The sequence below is a fragment of the Athene cunicularia genome, assembly GCF_003259725.1.
Source record: "Athene cunicularia isolate RWA chromosome 1 unlocalized genomic scaffold, athCun1 chr1_part2, whole genome shotgun sequence".
NCBI classification, from domain to species: domain Eukaryota; kingdom Metazoa; phylum Chordata; class Aves; order Strigiformes; family Strigidae; genus Athene; species Athene cunicularia.
The window spans coordinates 45,674,384-45,697,218 of record NW_020799092.1 but is presented as its reverse complement, the minus strand read 5'-3'; the positions used below and the strand labels follow the sequence as shown (position 1 = coordinate 45,697,218).

Genomic DNA, 22,835 nt, shown 5'->3' with positions numbered 1-22,835 from the left:
GCCGGAGGGGCAGGCGCTGCCCGCCCGCGGGCCGCTGGTGGCCTGGCCGAGCGCGGGTGTCTCGGCTTTTACTAGCCGGGAGTCTGCTGGGGAGGGGGGTTACTTTTTTTTTTTCTTTTCTTTTTTTTATTTTAACCGTCTCTGCAGTCACTCGTGACTTATTTCCGTGTAATGGCTCTCGGGCTGTCCGCCCGCCGTGCACCGCCCGGCTTCCCCCCGCCTTGCCGCCGTTCGGCACCTCAGAGGCGTTTGGGCTTTGCAGCGAGTTTAGTTTGGATAAGTCACAGCTCAGGCATGTTAATGCAAGCGGGTTTCCGTCAGATACGCTCCGGAGTGGTTGGGTAATATGCATGGCTGGGTACTTTGTGCTTGCTCCTCGGGGTGAGCGCGGCTTCTCCACGGGTGGGGAAATGCCCAGGCCGCTGGGCGCCCTGCCTCCCGCAGCTCTCTGCTGCCACGCGCGAAAAAGGAGGAGGGCACCTGGGAGGAGACGAGGAGTTGTGCCCTGCTGCTCGCTAGCCACCGGGCGCCTAACCCCGCTTCCACCAGAGCCCGTGAAAGTTTCATTTGTGACTTTGGTGGCAGTTGGCTCCGGTCCCCGATGTCACGTCATCTTCCGAAGAGAGCTGTAGCTACGAATGGCAGGGCCATAAGGGAGCTGCGTTTTCTTTTTCTCGTTGCAGGGCAAATGAAACAACTAGTATTCATACATTAAATCTCACAACTGCCATCTTTCTGTTTGCTATATTTAAACTGGCCGGAAGATTGGTTAAATATATCTCATGGACAGTTCACAATGCGAATTATTTCCTGCCTTTAAAAAAAAGTTGTGGTTTTAAGATATCTGGCAAGTTTATTACAATGAAATGTCACGTTCCTCAAGTCATCAAAAGAACAATTTTTAGCAATGACTGGTGTCCAGCATTCACCATTCAGAAATGTTGCGGAGTGTGATTGTGTTTTAAATAACATAAATAGAAAAAGCCTGTATGTTTGATCTGCTTGGCATTCCTGGGTGTTCAAAGCAGGATTTCTGCTGTCAAGCTGAGGTCCTGAGGTTTCTCCCTTGGTACCTCTGCACTTGAGACCACATAGGTTGCTACCCTGAGTCCTTCTCCGTTGGGTATCTAAAGCAGCTATTGTGAATGCTCCCTATAAAAATGCCCACTCCCTCTCACTTGGTAGCTTTCACTAAATACTACGTATTATATATTCTATCAATTTTGGTTGGGGGGGTGTGTGTCTCAGAAATGGGCTAAACATACTAAGAAAAGCACATTTAGAATTGTGCTCCTGTGTGGTGGTCTCATAAAATTGTAAGCATTGTTTTTTCTGTGAATGTATCTTAACATCTTTGATGTTTTAATTTGTTCTCATCCTTTTTTTTTTTTTTTTTTTTTTTTTTTGCTCTTGCCCCTGTTCTTTGCCTCTGGTTTTGTTGGTGAGGATATCACAGTGATGTCTGCATTCAACCTGCTGCATTTGGTGACAAAGAGCCAGCCAGTGGCCCTGCGAGCCTGTGGGCTTCCCTCAGGTTGAATGGGTGCTGCTTGTTGTGTCATGCGTAATGAAGGCCCTTTAGGAATGGGTGTCTCTGCTGCAGGAAACTATGTGCTATGGGCTGCTCTGGTTTGTTTAAATTTTCCTTTGAACCAGAAGTTTGTTTGTTTTTTTTTGTAAAAGTCACTGGCTTGAGTAAGGGTTTTCATATCCAAAGTATTTTAGCATGCTTGGAAATGCTGACTTCCTTGTCCAACATATTCTCTTGTAAATTTTATATTATTTTCCTCACTCTTGTCAAAACTAGTGGAATGAAACTGAAAATGATGTATTAAATGCAATTTATAACTTTTTTTAAGAGATGCAGAAAATACTTTAGCATATTGTTTTCTGTTAAATCATAGGACTTTAAAATATTTTCTGAAATCTTTAGCAGTATACTATAGTTACACTCCATGTGTCTTCTTTTTACATTTTTATTATGAATCAAGTATGTTGCACTGAAAGCTATGTACAAAAAGTGTGCAGAACTTAAAACTCATGGAGATGGGGTCTTACCGAATCCTTCACAGACCTAATAGCTGAACCTGGACCTTACAATAAAAGTGCAGCTGCATCTGGGCATTAAATTGCATGTTTCCATTTATTTATTTAGAGAAGTGTCACATAACTAAAGAATATGCTGTCAGAGGAATTAGTTTGTTGTATCATGAAAACCTTGAACCTGAGTATTTTGTGTTTAACAGCAATAGCATCTGTAATGTCTGCATAATAATGTCAGTGTACGTGGTTAGCTGGGAGAAAATAAAAGCTGCTCTGAGCTAATTTTGAACATTACTAGGAATTTTCTTGACACCCAAATAAAAAAGATACAGTCCTGGCTGATCCGTATGTGAAGCATCAAAAAAGAAACAGCTCAGGTGTTTGTACTACACTCACAACTGGTTCATCAGGGTGCAAAATGCTGTGAGCACTTTTTCCCAGAGCTGGACTTAAGCATATGGAGTTGATGTTTTAAAGATTTTTTCAGTGATAAGACATCAGTTTTCAAGCTGATGGATTTTTTCTGAAGCTGATTACACTTTATTTGAAGTAAATCTGAGTCCAATTTTTGCAGCATTTGTGTTCTGTTTCCCCCCACATGTGCACAAAACCCATTAACCTAGATAGGAGCTGCAAACACATATTGAGGAAGAGAGACAATAGCCCACATTGTGTCAGCCTGACCTTCGTTTCCTGTTGTATTTGCTGCTGAGCCAGATTTAAAATCCTAAAAATATAGGGTAAGCAAATTTCCTTAGCTCTCATTATGCACCTTTTAATGTGTGCTTATATTGCTGGTGTCTACCTTAAGATGGGGGCACACAGTCTTCTGGCCATTTTGTTTCTGCTCTGAAAAGGCGATCTCAAAGTTGATCAGCTAGAAACACAGCCCATGGGAGGTTTTGCTATCGCGTACCTGTTTGGAAAGCATGACATTAGCTATTTTGTGAAGTAATTTTTCTGGCATGATCCAGTAGTTACATTTTGGAATAAAAAGTTCGTAATACTACTGTTTATTCCTGTCCCTTTGATGCATAATTGTGCAGACATTAATAGATTGAGTTCCACTGACTGTCTACTTTATATATATATGTATTTATGTATAATAAACCCAAATTCATCTGCTAACAGTGGAATAATATACAATCACATATCTCACATATTTTAAGAGTAATCTAAATTCCCCAGATGCTTATAAACTAACGTAGGCTTGCTTTGCCTTTGGTTTGGTTTTTTGTGTGTGGTATATTGAGGGGGTTGCAAGTAAATGGTATAGCATGTATCAAATTAAACATGGGAACAAGATCTAGAGCCAACATCTGCTTAAATGCCACAATGCGCTGTGACTTTAACTTTTGAGTATACAGAAAATACCATGAGTTCTCTAACACTTTGAGTTAGTACTTTTCCCACCACCCAGTTCTGTGCGAATTGAAGCCATACTGCCGTGCTGTGTGCCCATGGACTCTGGAATGGTGTGGAGTTTGGTTGCCTTCTAATTCAGTGGCAGATTCCATAAGGAAGGAGATTTTCTAGCCTTCTAGCCTGCTCAGTTTAAGGGAGCAAAAAGCCAGAAGAGCTGTAAATTGGGCTTTCAAGCACAGTTTTAAACTCCATGCAGTTAAATATTTGCAGGATGGAAGTATCATTTCAATTTCTATGATTGGAATGGTATCCCTGTCCTTTCTGTAAGGAGCAAAGTAATACAATGCAATATTTATTTTATATTTATCATAAAGTTATAGTTGTAGATCAGAAATAAGTGATTTTTTTTTTCTCCATAACTTAAATGAATGAAATAATGTTAGGAAGTATCTTACAATAGAGATGACCTTTGTGTCTCTTTGAAAAACACTATTTTGTAAATATGTGCCTGTTACACTGGATCAGTTGTGCTAATGAAGTGGTTTTACTCTTTTTTTCTATTTGTATATTAGCACCTGGAGTGTGGATCTATTCTTCAAAGTTTTTTGGTTTTTTGTTTTTTTGTTTTTTGTCTGAAGTGTGGACTAAACGTTTCAGCGTGTGCAAACCTAGCGCACAGTTTGCCCATTACACTTTTTATAGCCAACATGTTAAAGTCAGAGTGAGGAGGCATTCCCAGTAGATGGCACTAAGGATATGCTGTTTTGCGCCCTTAGCACTATATGAAAAGCTTCCCATTTAAGAGTCATTCATACATAAAGTACACCCGGAGACCTTATGAACATTTACAGGTATTTTAAGAAAAGCATGAGCATTGGGAAAAATCACATCGATCTGTGCTGTTACGCAAACTACCTTCACGTTGGTTCAGTGTTTCTTCATTGCCAGTAATGATTATAGCTCTGTTGTGTCAGTCCTGTGATGTAGAAGTGTTGCTCCTTGAGCCCACTTTATTAGGGTTGAATGCTCTAAATTTCTTTGGAAATGTAGGATGCACTCAGCACCTGCCAGGATTTAGTTCACAGAAATTAAATCTTAAAAAAAACCCTGAAACAAAACCAGAACAAAACACCCCCAAACTTTTAATGTAAAAACTACTTCAGCTGCATAAGTGCATACCTGCAACTGGTACAAATAATGATTATGCAGATTCCATGTACATATATTTTCTGTAGCAGACCACCAATCTATGAAGTAAAAAGAGCTTATTTTGTTTTGCTGTGTCTTTTAATTATTATGGGTTCTCATTTCTTAAAAAAATCCTTTATTTCTTTAACACTTTGAATGTTATGCTGCTTACATCACATTTTTTTGCATGAAATAATTTGGCTTTTCCTTTCCTGTAGATCAAAGAAAATTATGGTGCTTGTAAAATTAAGTAAAAGTGATCATGAAGAAATTACAGGGGTAGACTTAGGGGTTTTTTTTCTGTATGAAATAATAAAGTCCTAGATAATATTAAATTGTCGTGAAGTGTTTAATTACTAAAACAACTACTAGTAATAAACCATACTTTTCTAGGATTAGATTAAACTACAATACATCTGTATGAAGATGGTGCTGGGCATATGGTGTAAGTCTTTATTAAGTAAATATCTATGGTATAGTTTCTCATAACTTGTTTTATTAAACCCTTGTTAATTCCAAGTTTCAGTATAATGTCTTTTTATAAAATTGAATAGTTAGTGAACAGAAAATTGCTGGGTCTCAGAACTGGATTTTTGGTAGTAATCTTAACATAAAGGATTACTTTTAGGAGCAGATCTTGCAGACATTTACATACATGAGTTATTCATATGCATTTGTCCCTCTGAACTCTCAGACTGCTCATGTCAGTGAAATTATGTGTGTGTGTGTGTGTGTAGTGTTTGCCAGATCTGAATTTAACAGTAAAAAGCCTAGAAAAGATGTTCAAAATGTGTTCAAAGTACTGTAGTTGCTATTAAACTTTGTGTGACTTAAGTATGTTGAAATGTTTCATATTGTATGTTGAAATGTTCAGAGATATAATTTCCATAATGTATAACTTTATTGTAACTTTCCATAATGTGTATCACCAGAGATATACTATTAAAGATGTCTGTTCACATGAACTGAAGGAAAATAAAAATAAGACTGATATGTTGTATAGCAAAAACCACCTGTATTGCTGCAGTTAAATGCTTGTCAATGTTTTAATCATAAATCCCTGTTTTCTGGGGTTTATATCTTGAATGCAAAAATTTGCACTGGGTTTAAATATGTCATACAAGATCTCAGCTGGATGTACTTGTTCCTCAGAATTGGTTGGGGGGCAAAAATCAAAACTAATTTCTACAATGCTAAATTAAAAAAAAAAAGAAAAAAGTCAATTTGGAACACGCATAGATTTCTAAACTTAAAATAGTGTCTTAAAAATTATCTAGTTTACTACCTCCCAGCAGTTAATGAGGAATTTAGTAAATGCTTGAAAAGTCTTTAAAACAATCACTGTGTGAGCACAATAGCTGTTCATGTGTCATTGTTATATAAATGTTTGCATGTATGTCTACCTTGTAGTCATATGATAGTTGAACACTGTAGTATCATAACAGAGCATAACATTATTATATTTTTGGAATGGCTTGGAAATGTGTTTTTAAAATTACCTTTGTATAGAGCTTTCTTAATGGGAGTATATTCAATCTATTCTGTATTTACAAATGTTTCTTTTGTACAATAGTATTCAGTCTAGAATGTCTTATTTAGTACAGTTTAGAATGAAATTTATTTTTAGATATCTCATTGGGAGTAATACTGTTATTGTGCCTGATGCTTGCAAAACTTGGGATCATAAAGAAGACCCGAAACCCTTTGTTAATGTACCCTTTTTGTTTGTACCCTAGGGTTCGTACCCTGTTTTTTCCCCCCTCCTTAAGTCTTCGTCCTGGCGGAGATTTGCACTCTCCCTCATCTGCTGGATAGACAGAAGGTGCTCGTCGTCCCTGCCTCGCCTGGGTGGAGGCTCCTCAGTGACTCTGGCAAGAAGTAGCACAGGGATGGTGAGACGTTTCTTGTGCTCCCAGACCGTGCACAGAGCCAGTTCCTTAATGTGTTTCCTGACAGATCTCTTAAGGTCATTTGCCTTCCCTTCCTGCTCCTATAAAGGACCCACCACAAGCCATTTCTACCCTTCTTGCAGGAATGTTTTAATTCTGGGAGCTCATAAATTTTCTGTGTTCCATTCCTGTGTCCTCTGCCGCTCAGGCTTACTGCGTTTTCTGCTTAGTTGGGTATGGAAAAGATGAGTTTTCAGCACTAATGCTGCTTCTGTGTTTTAGTTTCCCATGAAAAGCAACTTTTTTAGTTACTGGGACTGTGTTTATAACAGGAGGTCTGAGAAGTCCTTTAAGGGCTGCTTTCACTTTTTTCTCTTCAATTAAAAGTAGCTCCTGGCTTTGTCCTTTCTCTGAAGAGTGCATGATAAAGGTTGCAGAGAAGAATGTGATGTGACATTTGTGATGTGATGAATGTGACTGGCATTAGCGCTAAGGGATATGGTGTAGTTGGGAACTGTCAGTGTTAGGTTAATGGTTGGACTGGATGATCTTCAAGGTCTTTTCCAACCTAGATGATTCTGTGATTCTGTAAAGGAGAGATGACAGCACACAAAATAGAATGAAATATCTTGTTAAGCTGAGGGAGGGCAAGAAAGAAAAGGTGCAAAATGGGAATGTGAACCCTGAAGTCAGTGAGAGTATGTTGGGAAGTGATGGAGATGACCCAGGAGGTCACTTAGGGGATGTGTGAGCTTGGAGTTTGATGGTACATTGAATGGGTCTAGAGTGTGGATTGAGAGTCAGGCACCAAAGACACGAACATTGTTATAACTTAGCTGTTAGGTTAACCACAGGTTACTACAGCACAGATCGTGATTTAGGGGAAATGAGTAGAGAGGAATTGTGTCCCAGAGATGGTTAAGAAGCAGAAAAGGTTTGTTCTTAGTTACAGGCTAAACGTGTGTCTCATCTCGTGATTGCCTTCAAAAGAGGCTGTGTTGAGAAGGAGCATGTAGCTGGGGTACGAAGGTGCCCCCTACTTCAGCTGGAGGGAGAGGTTGTTGTGGGGTTGTAGCTGCTGGCAGCCTAGGTTGGGCTCTGGCAGCTTTGTGTGCTGCAGGTAACACCTCCCTGCTCAGTGCTCTGGCCCAGTCAAGGACTCCCAAGGACAGCACAGCAGGGAAGGGCTCAACTGAGTCCTCTTAAAGCCCTTTTATAGAGCTTGACCCCATCTTCCTGACCCAAACATAGGGACGTCCAGAAATCCCACCAGGGAAAGAAGTTGACAGCCACTGACCTTTTTTGGCTGTTTCTCTACCTTTAGTTCTGAAGCAGGTTGAGAGGGGAGGGGTCTACTGTGTTTTCCATGGTGGCCATAGCAGAGCAACAGCTGGAGCACACCGTGTTCCAGCTGTTCCTGCCCTCATGCTGGGTGTGTCCCTCGGTGCTTGAAGATGTGGGATAAAAGGCTGTGCCTGCTTGCATCTTTGCTAAAAGGGTTCCTGCACAGTTGGAGACAGACTGAGTTTTGCAGGGAGTTAGATCTGGGCTGTTGTGGGGAACTGGAGAAGAAAGACCTCCCTCCACCCTGCTCCTTTCCTCCACCCCCATCCCAAGTATAGATTGTGGCACCTTGATTCTTGAAATGCAGTGCTCATTTCACAGGCCACACATCACTATTGTGGAGGAAGCAGCAGGAGGATTTAGCAACAGCCTAAATGCCGCAATAAGCTACACACCACTGTGGTAACCACTGGCAAATGCTGACTTTTTAATTGTTTCTGCTGCCAGGGTTAAACCTTTATTAAAGCCGTGTGAATAAACTTATTTTGATGGCTTACTGAAATATTTTAAATGCAAAAGGTAGCATGAAGCACTCATTAAATTCAGCTTAATTCTGCTGTTAATAAAATGCCTTTCCATATGTCGTGCACCCTTTTATTGATTCTGACAGAAATCTACTGACCAGATACAGAGTGCGCATTGTCATTGCCTTTCTTGTTTTTAATTTAAACAAATGTAGTGCCTATGAAAGGTGATAGGATCATATCAGCACAAGAAAAGTCTCTTTATCTGTTAAGAGAGAGAGGAAGAGATATCCATCATTATAAACGTTCCCTCCTACACTGCAGTAGATCTTGATTTTGTCTTGCCTGGTTTGCATTCAAGAGCAAGGCAAATACTTCAGCTGCCCCATGCACCCTTTGGCCATCTCAGCAGAAAGGGTAACAAAAGTGGCGGTTCATAAAGTAATGAGCTTTTTCTCCATTTAATTGAAGGTGCTTCTATTCACCAGTCTCTGCTGAGCAGCCACATGCTGCCATCACTATAGTACAGGTGAAGGTGACAGTTCAAAATGCCCTGGGGGAAGCTGCCTCCCCCCTCCACCACCTGGCGCAGGGTGGTGGTTGGAGTCCTCAGTGGTTGTAATTTGGAAAGGTTGTGAGACTAAGATTGTGGCTGGTAGTGACATTTATTTCATTAACGTGAGATAAGGAAGTAAAGTAGACATCCCTGGAGAGGACAGACGAGCTGCTTTTCCTTCCTTTTTCCCCACTGCACAAAACATTTCAGTCTTTTGTTAAGTGTATTTTGCATTTGTGGGGAGGAGAAGCAGCTTCAGATTTCTTCTCCAGGGAATGTCTCTTTGGCTTGTGTGGCTACCTTGGCCATGTAACCAGCCACAAAGAGGCTTGCAGACCTGTGGAAACAACCAGGCAGCGTCTCTTCCCATAGATGCTGCCTGTACAGGGAACACTGGGGTTCCAGTACCACTTTCTTCGGAAAGAAAACAAGTGCACAGAGGAGATGCATTATTTGGGAGTTTGGGGATTTATTTTTAGTACTTGAGAAATTTGCTGTCTTACATGGAAGATCTCTGATTTTGACTCCATTTACATAAAATGGGAGCCATGCTGATGACCAGGTGGAAAAAATAAATATGGTAGCTCTGTTACTTGATTGCATGGGAAGCTTGCAAATTTGCACAGAAGGGGCTTGCCCTTCCCTTGTGGCCATATGACCCTCCTGGTTGTTAAGTAAATAAGTTTTTTAAAAGACAGTTAATTTTTGGGTGGTGTTCTTTTCAGATACAACCTGGCATTTGACCCAAAATTGTAACTTGTCCTGGTACCTGACTTTTGGATTTTCAACACACAATATAGTGGAAATGATCTTCGCACCATTACTCCTAATGTTTGCATGAAACTGCAAATGGTATTTCAACAGCAGGTGGGAGTTAGCTACCTAAATCAAGAAAGCAAAGGAGGCATCCCTCAGAGAAGAAACACAGATCTGCTTTTCAATGTGTAAAACATTTACAGGGGGTTTTAATGGTGAAGATTGGATTTTACTTAAACATGACCTCCCAACATTTCAGAGTTTTTCTGTAGCATCTATCCTAGTCAGCAGCATGCTTAGGTAATTTAAAATGGCTTGTGATGAGATTAATTTACAAAACAATAGAACTGTTTGCACCGATTTGCATTTTCAAGAGTTGTTCTTTTTTAAACTAGATGAGCAGTTCCTGGCTTGTTTGTAGTGAAAAGACTCTGTGGCATTCTCCCAAGGCTGCAGACTGGAGGCTGCAGAGAACAGACAAACAGAAGTGCGAGTTGTGCGTTTTCCTTTTCCTAAGCAGAGAGAGAGGCAAAACTGTAAACAGGAAGCATAAACTGTGTAAATTATACTTGCAATAATAAAAATGAGAATTCCACTTTTAATAATACTGTGTGTTAGTGATAGCATATATAGGGATATTTTATTAAAAGAAAGGTACACAAATATTTCTTAACCTTGCAGGATTCCTCTTAATGTCAGTTCAAGATAATTTACCACTGATGACTATGAGACCCACTCATGAGGGGACAGGCTTTGGGAAGCTGAGATGTATACTTAGAGCCAAATCCTGTAATCTGATGTGCATTCATAGACCCTTATGTAGTTGCTGGAGCTATGCATATTCCCAAGGGTCTGCCCACACAGGCCACATTGCAGGATTGGGTCTGGGGTGGTATATGAATAACAAAATATGCTAGAAGGCCCCTAAAAAAATGCTTGGTTATATTAAAAGTAGTACTGAAAACTAGAAGCCCTATTTATTGTATGGCTGTGCTCTGCTGGAACATTTGATCTTGCTGTATTTAATTCAGGAAGTCTTAATGGTGTGTGCTCAGTGCATGACTGTAATGTCCATTAATGCTAGTGGAACAGAAGCATATGTAGAAGGGGGAAAATGTGTGCTGTGTCTTCCGCTCAATTGAAATGTTAATTTCAGTGATAGGAAGCAACAAAACGTAAGAGAAAATCGTTAGAACATTTCAAAAGACTATTTGAAGAAGGAAAGCCAACAGACAAAATGCCACCGTTTTTCAGGGCATGACAGACACTAATCACTAATCGCCACCCTCCAGCACGCTGGGAGCTGGCGCAGGGCTGAGTGGTGAGGAGTAATGGTCTGCTAAATTGTGTCTGTCTGTCTGGACATACCTTGTTACTAGTTTTCTTGTGATTGCTTATATGGAATGAAATGGCACAAGCCTGCATTATGAACCACAGATTTGAAAAGGTGAATTAAAATAGGAATTTATATCCGAGGTGAGATGCTTAATGTCTTCATTATCAGGTCAACACCCAGAAAATACTTTCTGTTCTGTTACTTCTGTTCAGTTCATTCGTACAGAGGAGGACTCCGGAGCTGAATTCTGAAATGCCTGTAGTTTGCAGGTGAATAGTAAATGGTAATGTGCATTGCATTGCTTTTCAGAAAATCCATTCCTAAGCACAGGAATGCCACAGAGGCTCCAGAAGGGTTTACTATTGGTGTTTGTTTCCCTTTCCTCAGCTTTTTTTTAATGTTTATGCATTAAGATTTGTGAGCCTGACCTTTTCTTCACAAAGCCTTCCATCCTGCTCCAGGATCTTAACAGCTTTTAGCACTGCTGTAACTCTTGGCAAAAGGCTGAAGGCCAGTGGCCTCAAGTAGAAATGCTGGTGCCTGTTTGTGGAACAGTTGCCTGCACAACTGCTCTTCTAAAGATCGTCAACCTCAGCGAAGGCACCGAGGAGCACTGATTAGAGTGATTTAATCTGGCCTCTGATCCTGAAGTGGAATGTAAAGGGAATTTTGTCTGCCCTTCTACGCCAGTGTTCACTTCTCCTAACAGCGGGATCTTACAGGAGTTAGGAACACAGCTGTACTGGGCTCTTCTGAAAGTCATTGCTGAGAGCATCACCTCCAAAGAGCAAGAGAGATCCAGTCCAGAGACCCATTACAGATCCAGTGAATCCAGACTCTGTTATTGTCACAGTGTATCTAATTTAGTCTCACCTTTAATGTAACCACACTGATGCCATGCTATTTGTAAAACGGATGACCTTTTTTCTCCTCTGCCTTGAACTGTATAATTTGCAAACGGGCCTGCCATTATGCCTGAGTTGCTGAAGAAGTTTGTTGCCTGTATGGGAACCCCTTCCACAGCCTGTACCTGGTCCCTTCTTTGGGGAACCAGGCTGATGAAGATGGTCAGCCTGTACCTTTATTCTCTGCTTTAACAACAAATTTGATAACAGCTGCACTGCTAGTGGCAGTTTCTGTCATATTTGGCATGTATTTGTGTAGCTTTATGTTGTCCCCTCCCACAGACAGTTAGCTCGAATGTAGGAGACATCTATATGCTGTAAAGAAACAGTTGAAAAAAATGGAAGTAGCCACTGTTGTACTACAAGTTGAGTACTTTTGTCCCTCTTGCCTGTAATTTGTTTTCCTAAGCAAAGGACTGTATTCCTAGAATCTCATCCAGTAATTTTTAGGTTTCATTGCATTTTATTGAGGCTTGTAGGCTACCCCTGTTTCAGGTAACATATCTTTACATCCTTTGCAGTAAGGGGTGAGCCTTGCTTTATTCACTCCCTTGGCTCTTTGGCAATATGGAAATAGTGGAGTCAATTTACTGAGCTTTTTTTTTGTTATTGTTGCTAGCAGTTAGATAATAAGTGCGATTAATTGAATAGGGCTGTTCTCGAATGCAGAGGGCTGGATCAAAAGATTTATGATTTGTAGTGCAACTTTAGCTTTTTGCTGATGTATACTCCATTAAATTACAAACCTGGAGAGTCCTTTGTTGGAGTAGGTTGCAGTTTACCCCAGTCCAGTTTGAATAATACCCCTGTAGACATAAATACTTGTCTGTATTGTAAAACACAGTTGATTATTCAAAACAATGGGGAAAATTTTTTTTATAACACGCTTCCTACTTCTGATCTATGTCATAGATCAAGTGGCATATAGAAATGTTCTTGTGCTTATAGTTAGCCCATTGACTGAACAACACTGAATTTCTAAAATAGTCGAAAAATTATTAAAGGAGAGGAAAGAGGGCATACTGACCATTCTTCATTAGCTCTGACTTTTTTCAAAATGAAGTTTTAGTTTGCTAACGCTTAGTTTGCTTTTTTGCAACATCTAAAGAGCAAATAGAATTCTTTTAAAAAATAATTGGTAGATATTTTTAAAAGTGAATAGGTGTTGCTTTGTAAGATTCTTTGCTGCTCTCTAGACTACTTTTTAGTACTGAAATTATAGATGAAAGACTGTCTCTCAAACAGTTTCTTTCTGAGCTGTGTAATGCAACGTAACAATAGCTATTTATATAAATGCATATGCTTCCTTTCCCTGTTAGCTGTACTTTGAAAGACTTATTAGTCCTAGAGCTCTGCATGTTCAGAGAATAAAAACCTCCAACATTTGACATCTTTAAATAAGCAACCAAACGTTGTAAAGAACAAACCTCACTTACAGTTAGGAAACAATATTTACATTTAAGGTTGAAAAGCCAGGATGTAGGAAAATTTTGCTAATTTGGAAGGTGACCTTTAAGTGCACCAAAACCAAATAATTTGTAAGCTATGGCACAGGGCACATTCCTGCAAAATTTGTGTGAATACTGCTTTAGTGGTTCTTGAAAGACAAACAAAGAGACCTGGAATGAAATCTTTATCCCTCTCCCAAATAAGATTGAAGCTAACAAAGGCATACAGCAGTGCTCTTTCAAAGCTTGCCATTAAAACGAAGGCTCTGCAGCACAGCTAATGAGATGGCTCAGAGTGGAAAACAATCTGTTTTTAAGAATGTTTAGATCAAAAGTAATTTCTAATCTATGAAATAAAGTCGGTTTTCAATACCTTTCTTTCACTAGTAAAGCTTTTTATGTTTGCACTATTTACTTCAATCAGATGTTTTCAATTTTACTTTTTTTTTTTTTCCCTGAAAATACTTCCTAGGGTTACTCGGTAGTGACCAACAGCATTATTCTTTTTCTCTCTCCCCTATTCACCCACCCCCACACATTAAAAAAATGAGAAAAGAAGAGGGGGAGGAAGAAAGAAACATCTTTTCTTAAATGATTTGCAAGCATCTGTGCTTTAAGCTACTTTTTATGAACACTCCTTAGTAATGACTCAAGGTAAAAAAGCAGAAAAGCATCCAATGTTAGGAAATTGCAATCCAATACCATGTAATTTAAACCTGCCATTGCCTCTCCTGTACTAAATGACATACAGATGGGTAGCTCTGTTCCTTCTACTTTCGGAACACAATTGCTCTTTTTATGAGTGCATATACATTTCTAGCAAAAAATATTTTTGTCGGGACTGTTTATTTCTAATTGTACCTTATTTTAGTTAGAGTGCTTTTTCCCTGCTGTATTTAGCAGGTAATTTTTGTGAGTAATTATCAAAGTTACTTGAATATTTGGCAATTTCTCTTACTACTTTGGGAGTTTTCATTCTCAAAAGCAACCTTATTGTTATTTTTTCTTTCCTGATGTGATGTGAATTTTTGCGCTACACAAATGTTTTTTTACAGTAATCCTTATGTACTCCTTGGATTTTCTGTGTGAAGTAAGCAAAGCATAAGACAAGATTTTCAAAGGAGGGTACTTTCAATAGCAAACCTGATTTTTATGACAAGTTTATTGTTGAACCTTGTACAGCTTTGTGCATAAAAAATTTACTTGCTCCTCAGGGCTCCTATTCTAGTGCTTCAACCGTGGAAAAAATACAACAGTTGATGTTATAAAGTAAAAGGATGAGGATACAAATTAGAAGTTAAATTAACCTTTCTACAATTCTGAAGATTTAGAATTGTTTTTCAGCTACTTTAAAGGGTAGTGAAATTGTTGGATGTTGTGGCTGAACATCATATGCCCATTACCGTGAGTCTCCAATATAGATGTCTTGTAAACAGTGTTTCAGCTATAGTTGGGTTTTTTAGCTTTTTTTTTTTTTTTTTCTTTAACGGTGGGAAAAATGTTACTTTCTTGTGAATGATTGTGTGTGCAACAGTCTAGTGTATAACACACCGAAGGGCTTTGGCTGTAGCACATTGTCACTGCTCCAGTGGAATCACCTGGCTCTCAAGCAAAATTCTTTTTTAAACTTGGATTTGAAGAAATAATCAGCTGCAGTTCAGCTGAGCCATTCTTCGTGCATTAGGGACCAGTCTGGTCATTGACAAGTGAATGCAGAAGCTATGCTGTGGCCGTCTGCCAAAGCAATTATTCAGGATTTAAGCTAAAAAGGCTCCTTCTCCCATATCCTCTCCCTTTGCAGGGTCATGTAGGGATAAAAAGGACTGTAAGGTGGTCTTTTCCCAGGAGGAGCTGAGGAAGCGGCTGACACCCTTGCAGTATCATGTCACTCAGGAGAAGGGGACTGAAAGGTAAGGCAGGACGAAGGAAATGCAGTCCTCAAAATGCAGGCATCTTTCTTTTCTCCCCCTCTTCTTACTTGATGCTTCCTCGCCTTCGCCGCCAAGTTGTGGGGTTTTTTGTTGTTTTGTTTGTTTTTTTTTTTTTCCCCAGGATTTCTGCACTTGTTTACTAACCCCTACAAATTAACACCACTGCAAAGACAACCATCTGTAGCATGGGGGCCAAAGCCAGGGGTCTTGTGTGACTTTTTCCTTTTAATGAACGCTGCATGTCTTATAAAGTCATGGGGCTCATGTTTAGAGTCTGGTTTTAGTTTACTACAAAATGTGTGGAAGTAATAGCAGTTTAGGTACACTTTTTTTGGAAGACATCGCAGTAAGCAGAACCACGAGGGAAATGGCCCTGTGCCAGGAGGCTGGAGTTTTGAAGGTGGCCATTGTAAGTATAGACGTTTTGGCTGCAGAAAGAAGGTAGCATAATTTAGTTCTTTTCCACCCCACTCCAATTTCTTTTTGAAGCACATGTGGAGAAGGTATTTATTGGCTCATTTGTGGTTGGAATGTCAAAAATTTTCAATAACTGCCCTCACATGGCTTTAGTCACTGGAAGCCAGCTCCGAGTCCTGGAGGGAAAAAAAAAAAAGGACTTGCTTCCAAGATTGTTTTTATTGAATAAAGTCTCTCTCTCAGCTGATTCCAGCATGAAGGTAACTTGCCAAGGCCTAGCCACTTTTTGTTGTCTAATTTATACCACTGAGTTTGGCATAAGGCCCTGGCTTTACCTCTGCTCCAAACATACTAATGATGTAACTGCTTGTTTTCATTCATGACCTGAAAGGGCTCTCCACTGCACGTGGGGTCCCAGTTAATCATCAGCACTCTTCCTGACAGCACGTACCGGTGGCTGAATTTGCTGAGGGGAGGCTGTGGGGATGATCCCCCTCTCTGCCCCAGCCCCCTTCGTCCATGGTGGACGTTGGCCTCTGCTGGGAGGCCTGCCTCCCCCTGGCCCTCCTCGCTCTTGTGTATGGGACCAACAACATGATTTAATGCTCACAAACAATCGGAGATTAGGTCATTCTTAAAAATCCTGTTTATAAAAAAAAATTGGACCTCATAAAAAGGGTGAAAGGATAATAAAAACAAGCTGCTGAGCACATAGGCTTTTTGTTGGGCTAGCGCAGCTGATTCGTATTAGATGAATGACCTCGTAGCCTTTTAGATTGTTAACTTAGAAAAATACTCCCTTAAAGCTGTAATATTGCTTTTCAGCTAAAAATATAAGGCGCACACAGCTTGAAATTGTGGACCAATTATTTCATTTTCAGCTACAATGCCTCTGTCGCCCCGGCAGCCCATCGCGGCCTGACCCAGCAGCATGGCTTCACAGGTCCCAGGTGGCAGGCACCCAAGCTTCACACCTCCACCTTAGCAGCTGAGCCCACCACTGACACATTTCCCAAAGACAGACGTAGAGAAGTGCGTCAGGTTGAGCTACATGTCAAACAATGTGTTTGCAAAAACTTTAGGAGAAGATTCCAGTTTTTCCAGATTCCAGTTTTTCCCTTTTTGTTGTTGTTCTGTCCTTTGAACTGTGGGACAATTTGCTTCCTCTTGCATGATACGTAACACCTGAGGCACACTAATGAGGACATTCCCCTTTTCCTGTGCCTGCTTTATTTGCTGCCTTTAATAAAAAACAACTGCCAACTTTTAAATCGTGGGGTTTTTTTCTGTAAAATTTTTCTAAAGTCTTAGCTAATTTAATAATTAAAAGCGCCCCAAATTCCTTTATTTATTTTTAAAATGTAGTGTTGTTGTTTTCCCAGTGCCTTTGAGGGGGAGTACACACATCATAAAGCTCAAGGAATATACAAATGTGTTGTTTGTGGGACTCCTTTATTCAAGTGAGTATGCTTAATACAGTTTTGAGATTTCTGTCTCTTAGTTTATGTGCTGTGTTCCTGTGTAATCTTGTGTATATTCCAGTACTTAGATAATTTTATAAGATCATTTAAGTCATTCAAATTGATAAGGGATACAAGAGAAGCAATGTAAAGAATAATGCTATAATAAAATTAGTCTTATGGTAATGGTAAAAAAATATTAAATAAATACGATAGTAAGATATTCACATAAAATAGGTTATTTGACAGAAAAAATGTAGTTTGGTGGGTTTTTTTTCCATATGCAGCCATGCTGAGTAATTGTAACACAGTCTTTCACTGCGCTGATAGATACTGAGTTTTGGCTGTTAGCATTACTCACAGGTAGATTTACAATCTGGATCCTGGGTGGCAATGCTGCATCCATGCTACAGCATTGTATCTGAAAATGGAGAAAAAAGTAGATGCTTTTTTAAATATTCAAGCAGTCAGGAAAAAGAAAACCCAGGAAAATTGTATTACTTACTGAATTTTCATCCATCCCAGTTGGCACACATGGAAAACTGCTTTAGGAACTGAAAGCAAGGATTAGGAAATAATCGATAACTTTTGTGTCTTGTATGAATAATGCTCTTTAGAAGTACTGAGGGAATTATGCCCTAAATTTGGTGCTAGAAGCAGTGTTGATTGAATTCTCTCAATCGCTACATTGTTCTGCACGAATACAGTTGTTGTTTGAATGTTCTTTCTTATTTTTGGCTGTGTTCATTCTGACGAACAATTTCATGGTTTTGCTTGTTTTTTCCCCTCAGTTCGCACTGACTCAGTCCCTGTCACTAGAAGAGGTACCTTTACAGCAGCGTGAAGCAGGATGGTCAGGATAGCACTAATAGAGAAAATCGAGTCAGTAATAGGTTACAAAGGAAAATAAAATTGACGTAGCTCCAGAATCACCAGATGTGGCAGTGATAGTTGTTCTCAAGAGGCCATCTGTAAAGATGAAAGAAGCACTTCATCTCTGTTATGTTTGATTCCTCTGGTAGGAGGATTACCTGCAGAAATTTCAGTAATAATGTGAATCTTTTGAGTTGGAAAACTGATCGTTACGAACTCAGCCAAGGCAATATTCTCATGTCATGTGTTACTGTGGTGCTTGGCTTGGGGGTTCAAAGTGGGGATCTAAAGTCTCCATAACCTGGTTTTCTACTCTGCCATTTAGACATTCCCCTGCTTACTATAGCTAAATCTTTATGGAGGAAATCCTGGCTCTGTTGAAGTCAATTCAGATTTGGCAAATTAATACAATGGAGCCAGGATTTCACCTTCTACCTTCAAGACTGGCTTCCTTTCTGTCGTCTGCTGGAGAAAGTGTAAGGTTTTTGCGGGGTGAGATTTGGACAGCAGTAGTTCACATAAATGAACGTGAACTAGTTTCCAGTTGCTTTCACAATCCATTTAATATGGGAAAAAACTGCAATATGAGACTTACCTGTGATTATCTCAAGTGTACAGTATGCTTTGGCGTAGTCTTGACTTTTTTGAGTTAATGAGTTGGATTTCTCTGTGTGAAATGAGCTATATGGAAATGTCCCTGTTTTCAGATTCTCTTTGAGACTCCCCATGGATTTTATGGGAGGAGAGAGAGGGAAAGAGAGAGATTGGGTTTTATTTTTAATAAATCCCAGGCCAGTGGGTATCCGAAAAACCCCTTGCTGATTGTGTCCCAGGGCTGGACTGGCCTTAGTCCAATCTCCCCAAAGTCTTTGTGTTGTTTTGTGAGCTCTTGTCACCTCTGGTCTACATCCAATTCAGCCAGTTCTGAGGTGGCTGGCAAGGTTGGGAACAAATGAAGAGGCTGATAGGGGTCTATCTTCTTTTGTTTACTGACCCCAAAATATCAGTATATAATGTCTTCCTCAACTAGGGAAGATACATTCCTGTATCTTGGTGACTGCTTCAGCCCAGACAACTAAAAAAGTAAGGAAACATAGATAAGAGAATGCAAAATGTATACTAGTTACTAAATTTTCCCCACAGAGTGTAAATCACCAAAGTATTTTCTTAAGAATAAGGTGGTAGTAAGATACAAAGGAAATCTATTGCCCCATTTAAAATGTAAGTTGTTTTTGTGGTGGCGTTTGTCGTGGGGTTTATTAATTTCCAGATAGTCATCTGAAACTTGCAGTTCCATTTGCTTCTCATTGGGTGTCCATTCATTTTTTTTTTTTTCGTGTCGTTGTAATCTGTAAATATATATATTTGGACTATGGACTTGTCAATTTAACCAGGAAAGAGACTGGAGCTTCAGCAATAATATTAACAAACTTCAACTTTTAACATTTCTGATTTACGTTGTTTCATTACCATGTGACACACGAGGTCAGGGAACACATGAATTTTACACTCCAGATGAAAGACCTGCTTTTTGGTATGTCTTTAAAACAGAACTCTGTCTCTGTCACAGGAAAGATAAAAGAAACAATTAGGAATTTAACATCTCTTCATCTACCTATTTGCACTACTGTTATGAGAAACCTCCCAAGCTTTATGAAGAACATGCTTTAACTTTTTCTGCAATCAAAGGTGCCCCACACAAAATCCATAATCATGCCATTGAATCTAATTATTCCATCTCTAAACTTTCACACCAGTCTCTTACATCCCAGTACAGCTGCCTAAAGAAAGCAATAAATGAGAGAGACAATAAAGTAATCTCAAGGATCTCCTTTTCTGCAAGCCAGCCCTTATGTGGTTTTATGTTACAGTTACTCCAATCTAGCTGCAGGCTTATGCTAAAAGAAGCAGGCCTGCTCCCCCCGGGCATTTTTTCATGACTTTCCCTTCACTGGAACTGATGTAGCTGGAGTGTGTCCTGATGCAGCACATTGATCTGATGATAGAGAACTAATAAGCCAAAGAAAAAAACCCTCATGCTTATCAACTATACCTGCTTGTGTTAATTTTTTGTAAGCTATGTTTATCACGGCTGGACAGCCTTTGTGGCAAAGTTGTTTGTTTCTGTATCGGTTCACAGAGCCACCTACGGCACTCAAATGCTCGGTGTTTTTGAAGGGCCAGGTGTATTTTCAAGATTGCACCTACTTTATAATTTTTCAAGTCATTTTCTTGTACACATGGCAAGAGAAGGTTACAATGGACCTGAGTGAAATCCACGGCTCTTGCTATTGCCATAGGAGAGGAGCTATTCCATATTTAATAAACCACGGTCATGTCCTTTACCATATGCAGGACTGTGTGAAAAAGATGTGGTATAGATGGGAACTGGGAAGCCTGGGAGAATGATTTCCTTTTAAAAAAAGAAATATTATTGTTGTGTCAGTTTCCAGTTTTTAGGGCCAAGGAATGAATCGCCAAGTCTTCATAAATCACCCACTGCTGCCTTTATTGCTTCCTGGAAGGAATTCTTGGTAATGGTGTTGGCTCTTCTGAACATGCACTAGGAGAAATAGCAACACCCTTATTCATGTCATGTTTTCGTTTGATTTTTGTTGAACCATGTCAGGTCTTCTCAACATCTCTCAGACATCCGAAAGCAAATTGTGAGAAAAGCAAAGCATGGCTGGGCAATACTGCAGTGCCATTAACATTGTACCACTCTTGTCTTCCCAACACAAGGGAGGATTTCAGTCACCAGGCTAGAGCTATACAAGGAATTTCCTTGCCTCAATGCTGAGTGCTTAATTAATGGTCTTTAAACTTTCTTAATAATCTTTATATCCTTTGAGCCGGCCAAATGACAAATTAGCACTGTCTATCTGGCTAGGAGAGGCCATATGACACAACTGCTGTGGCATCTCTGATAACATCTAATAGAACTACTTGAGCAACTTCATCCACCCTGACTGACTTGGTTTCCTCACAAAACTTTGTCAAAACCAGCAGCTTCTGTTTAATAACATTTGTTTGGAGTAAGTTGGCTCTTGCCAGTGTAGGAATCTTAGAATCATTTAGGTTGGAAAAGACCTTTAAGACCACTGAGTTCAACTGTTAAGCTAGCCCTGCCAAGTCCACCACTAAACCATGTCCCTAAGCGCCACATCTACATGTCTTTTAAATACTTACAGGAATGATGACTCAACCACTTCCCTGGGCAGCCTCTTCCAGTGTTTGACAACCCTTTTGGTGAATAAATTTTTCCTAATATCCAACCTAAACCTCTCCTGCTGCAACTTGAGGCCATTTCCTCTTGTCCCTATCACTTGTTACTTAGGAGAAGAGACTGACACCCACTTCACTACAACCTCCATTCAGGTAGTTTTAGAGCGCGATAAGGTCTCTCCTGAGCCTCCTTTTCTCCAAGCTAAACAACCCCAGTCCCCTCAGATGCTCCTCATAAGACTTCACCAGCTTCATTGCCCTTCTTTGGACAAGCTCCAGCATCTCAATATCTTTCCTGTAGTTAAGAGTCCTACAACACAGTGTTGGAGGTGCGGCCTCACCAGTGTTGTGTACAGGGGGATGATCACTTCCCTGGTCCTGCTGGCCACATGATTTCAGATGCAAGCCAGGATGCTATCTGCATTCTTGGTCACCTGGGCACACTGCTGTCTCAGTCAGTCAGCAGGCAGTATTACCAAACAGTTCTCATCCAAATCCAGATTTTTTTCTAGGTTTTGTGTAGCTCTGAGAAGCTTTCTTGAGGATCTTAAAACTTTTGCAAGAGTTTCTGCAATTTTTTGTGACTGTCCCCTAGAAAAGACTGATGGAGTTAAAACTAAGTAGTTATCAAGCATTGTTTTCTTCTTGCTCCATCATTTTTTGGTTGAAATCAACCATTGTTTTGAGTCTGCCATATCATTGCTGGATGACAAGTTGTTACACCCTCCTAATGATCTCAGCAAAAGTCAAGATAGCAGAGTGTTTGTCTTCCTCAGAGGCACCTAGAATCCAGAGGTTTAATCCACCTCTGAGGATGACCATCAGTATGAATGCTGTCTTTACTGCAGTCCCCACTGTAAAATTGCTTTGTGAATACAGCTCATGGCATCATCCACATCTGAACCTACCTGAATGCTGAATCCACATCAGATCCTACCTGAATGCTGAAAACATGCTAATCTGTGTTCATTTTATCACAGCTGTAGCATGAGCCCATTGCTGAAGCTTGACCTGGTGATAACTAATTCTGCGGTGGTGTGGAGCAGGACTTTGTGCCCCTTGGAGCCAGAACAGTACAATTCTGCCCTTGGGTGCAGCTGCTGGGTAGCTCTTGGGGAAAGGCTCTTTTCACTGGATGCTTGGTGCGTGTGGCATAGAGGAGCTGCAGTCATAGCAAATGATTCTGTACTCCTTGCCGACTCATGGGTGGTTTTTAATATCCTCTAACTGGCAGCTGCTTGGCTGGTGCTGAACGTTCATTTCACTACCCTCATGTAAGCAATGAAGTCTGGAAATATTTTTATGTTAAGGATTAGGAAAGCAAGAACGAGTTTGGAAAACAAAAATCACTTAATCTCATTTTTTTCCTTGATCCACAAGCCACATGGTCTTGTTTTTTTCAATAGATCAGCTCTATTGTAGTGAGCTGGTTGCTGCCCACAAATGTAGTAAGGCACTGTCGATTTACTGCAAGCTAAGATCACTGACTGTGCAAGGAGCAGGTCATATGAGACTGCCAGCTACAAGCCAGTACAACAGCGAACCTGAGATTTCCTTTTGCTTGTGTTCTCCAGGCAATACTGTCTCCAGCAGTGAAAACAAGTGCAGGAATATGAGGGAGGTAATATGAGGGAA

General features: G+C 40.1%; 1 protein-coding gene across 1 annotated transcript in view; it reads left to right on the top strand.

Annotated features, from left to right (window-relative positions):
• The first annotated feature begins 1,411 nt into the window (after positions 1 to 1,411).
• MSRB3 (methionine sulfoxide reductase B3) overlaps positions 1,412 to 22,835 on the top strand; it is a 67,271-nt gene continuing 45,847 nt past the window's right edge. Inside the window, exons 1-3 of the mRNA XM_026868078.1 lie at positions 1,412 to 1,534; positions 15,096 to 15,204; positions 17,025 to 17,102. Of these exons, the coding sequence (XP_026723879.1) occupies positions 1,459 to 1,534; positions 15,096 to 15,204; positions 17,025 to 17,102 (263 nt within the window). The 5' untranslated portion in view covers positions 1,412 to 1,458. The remainder of the gene's footprint in view (positions 1,535 to 15,095; positions 15,205 to 17,024; positions 17,103 to 22,835) is intronic.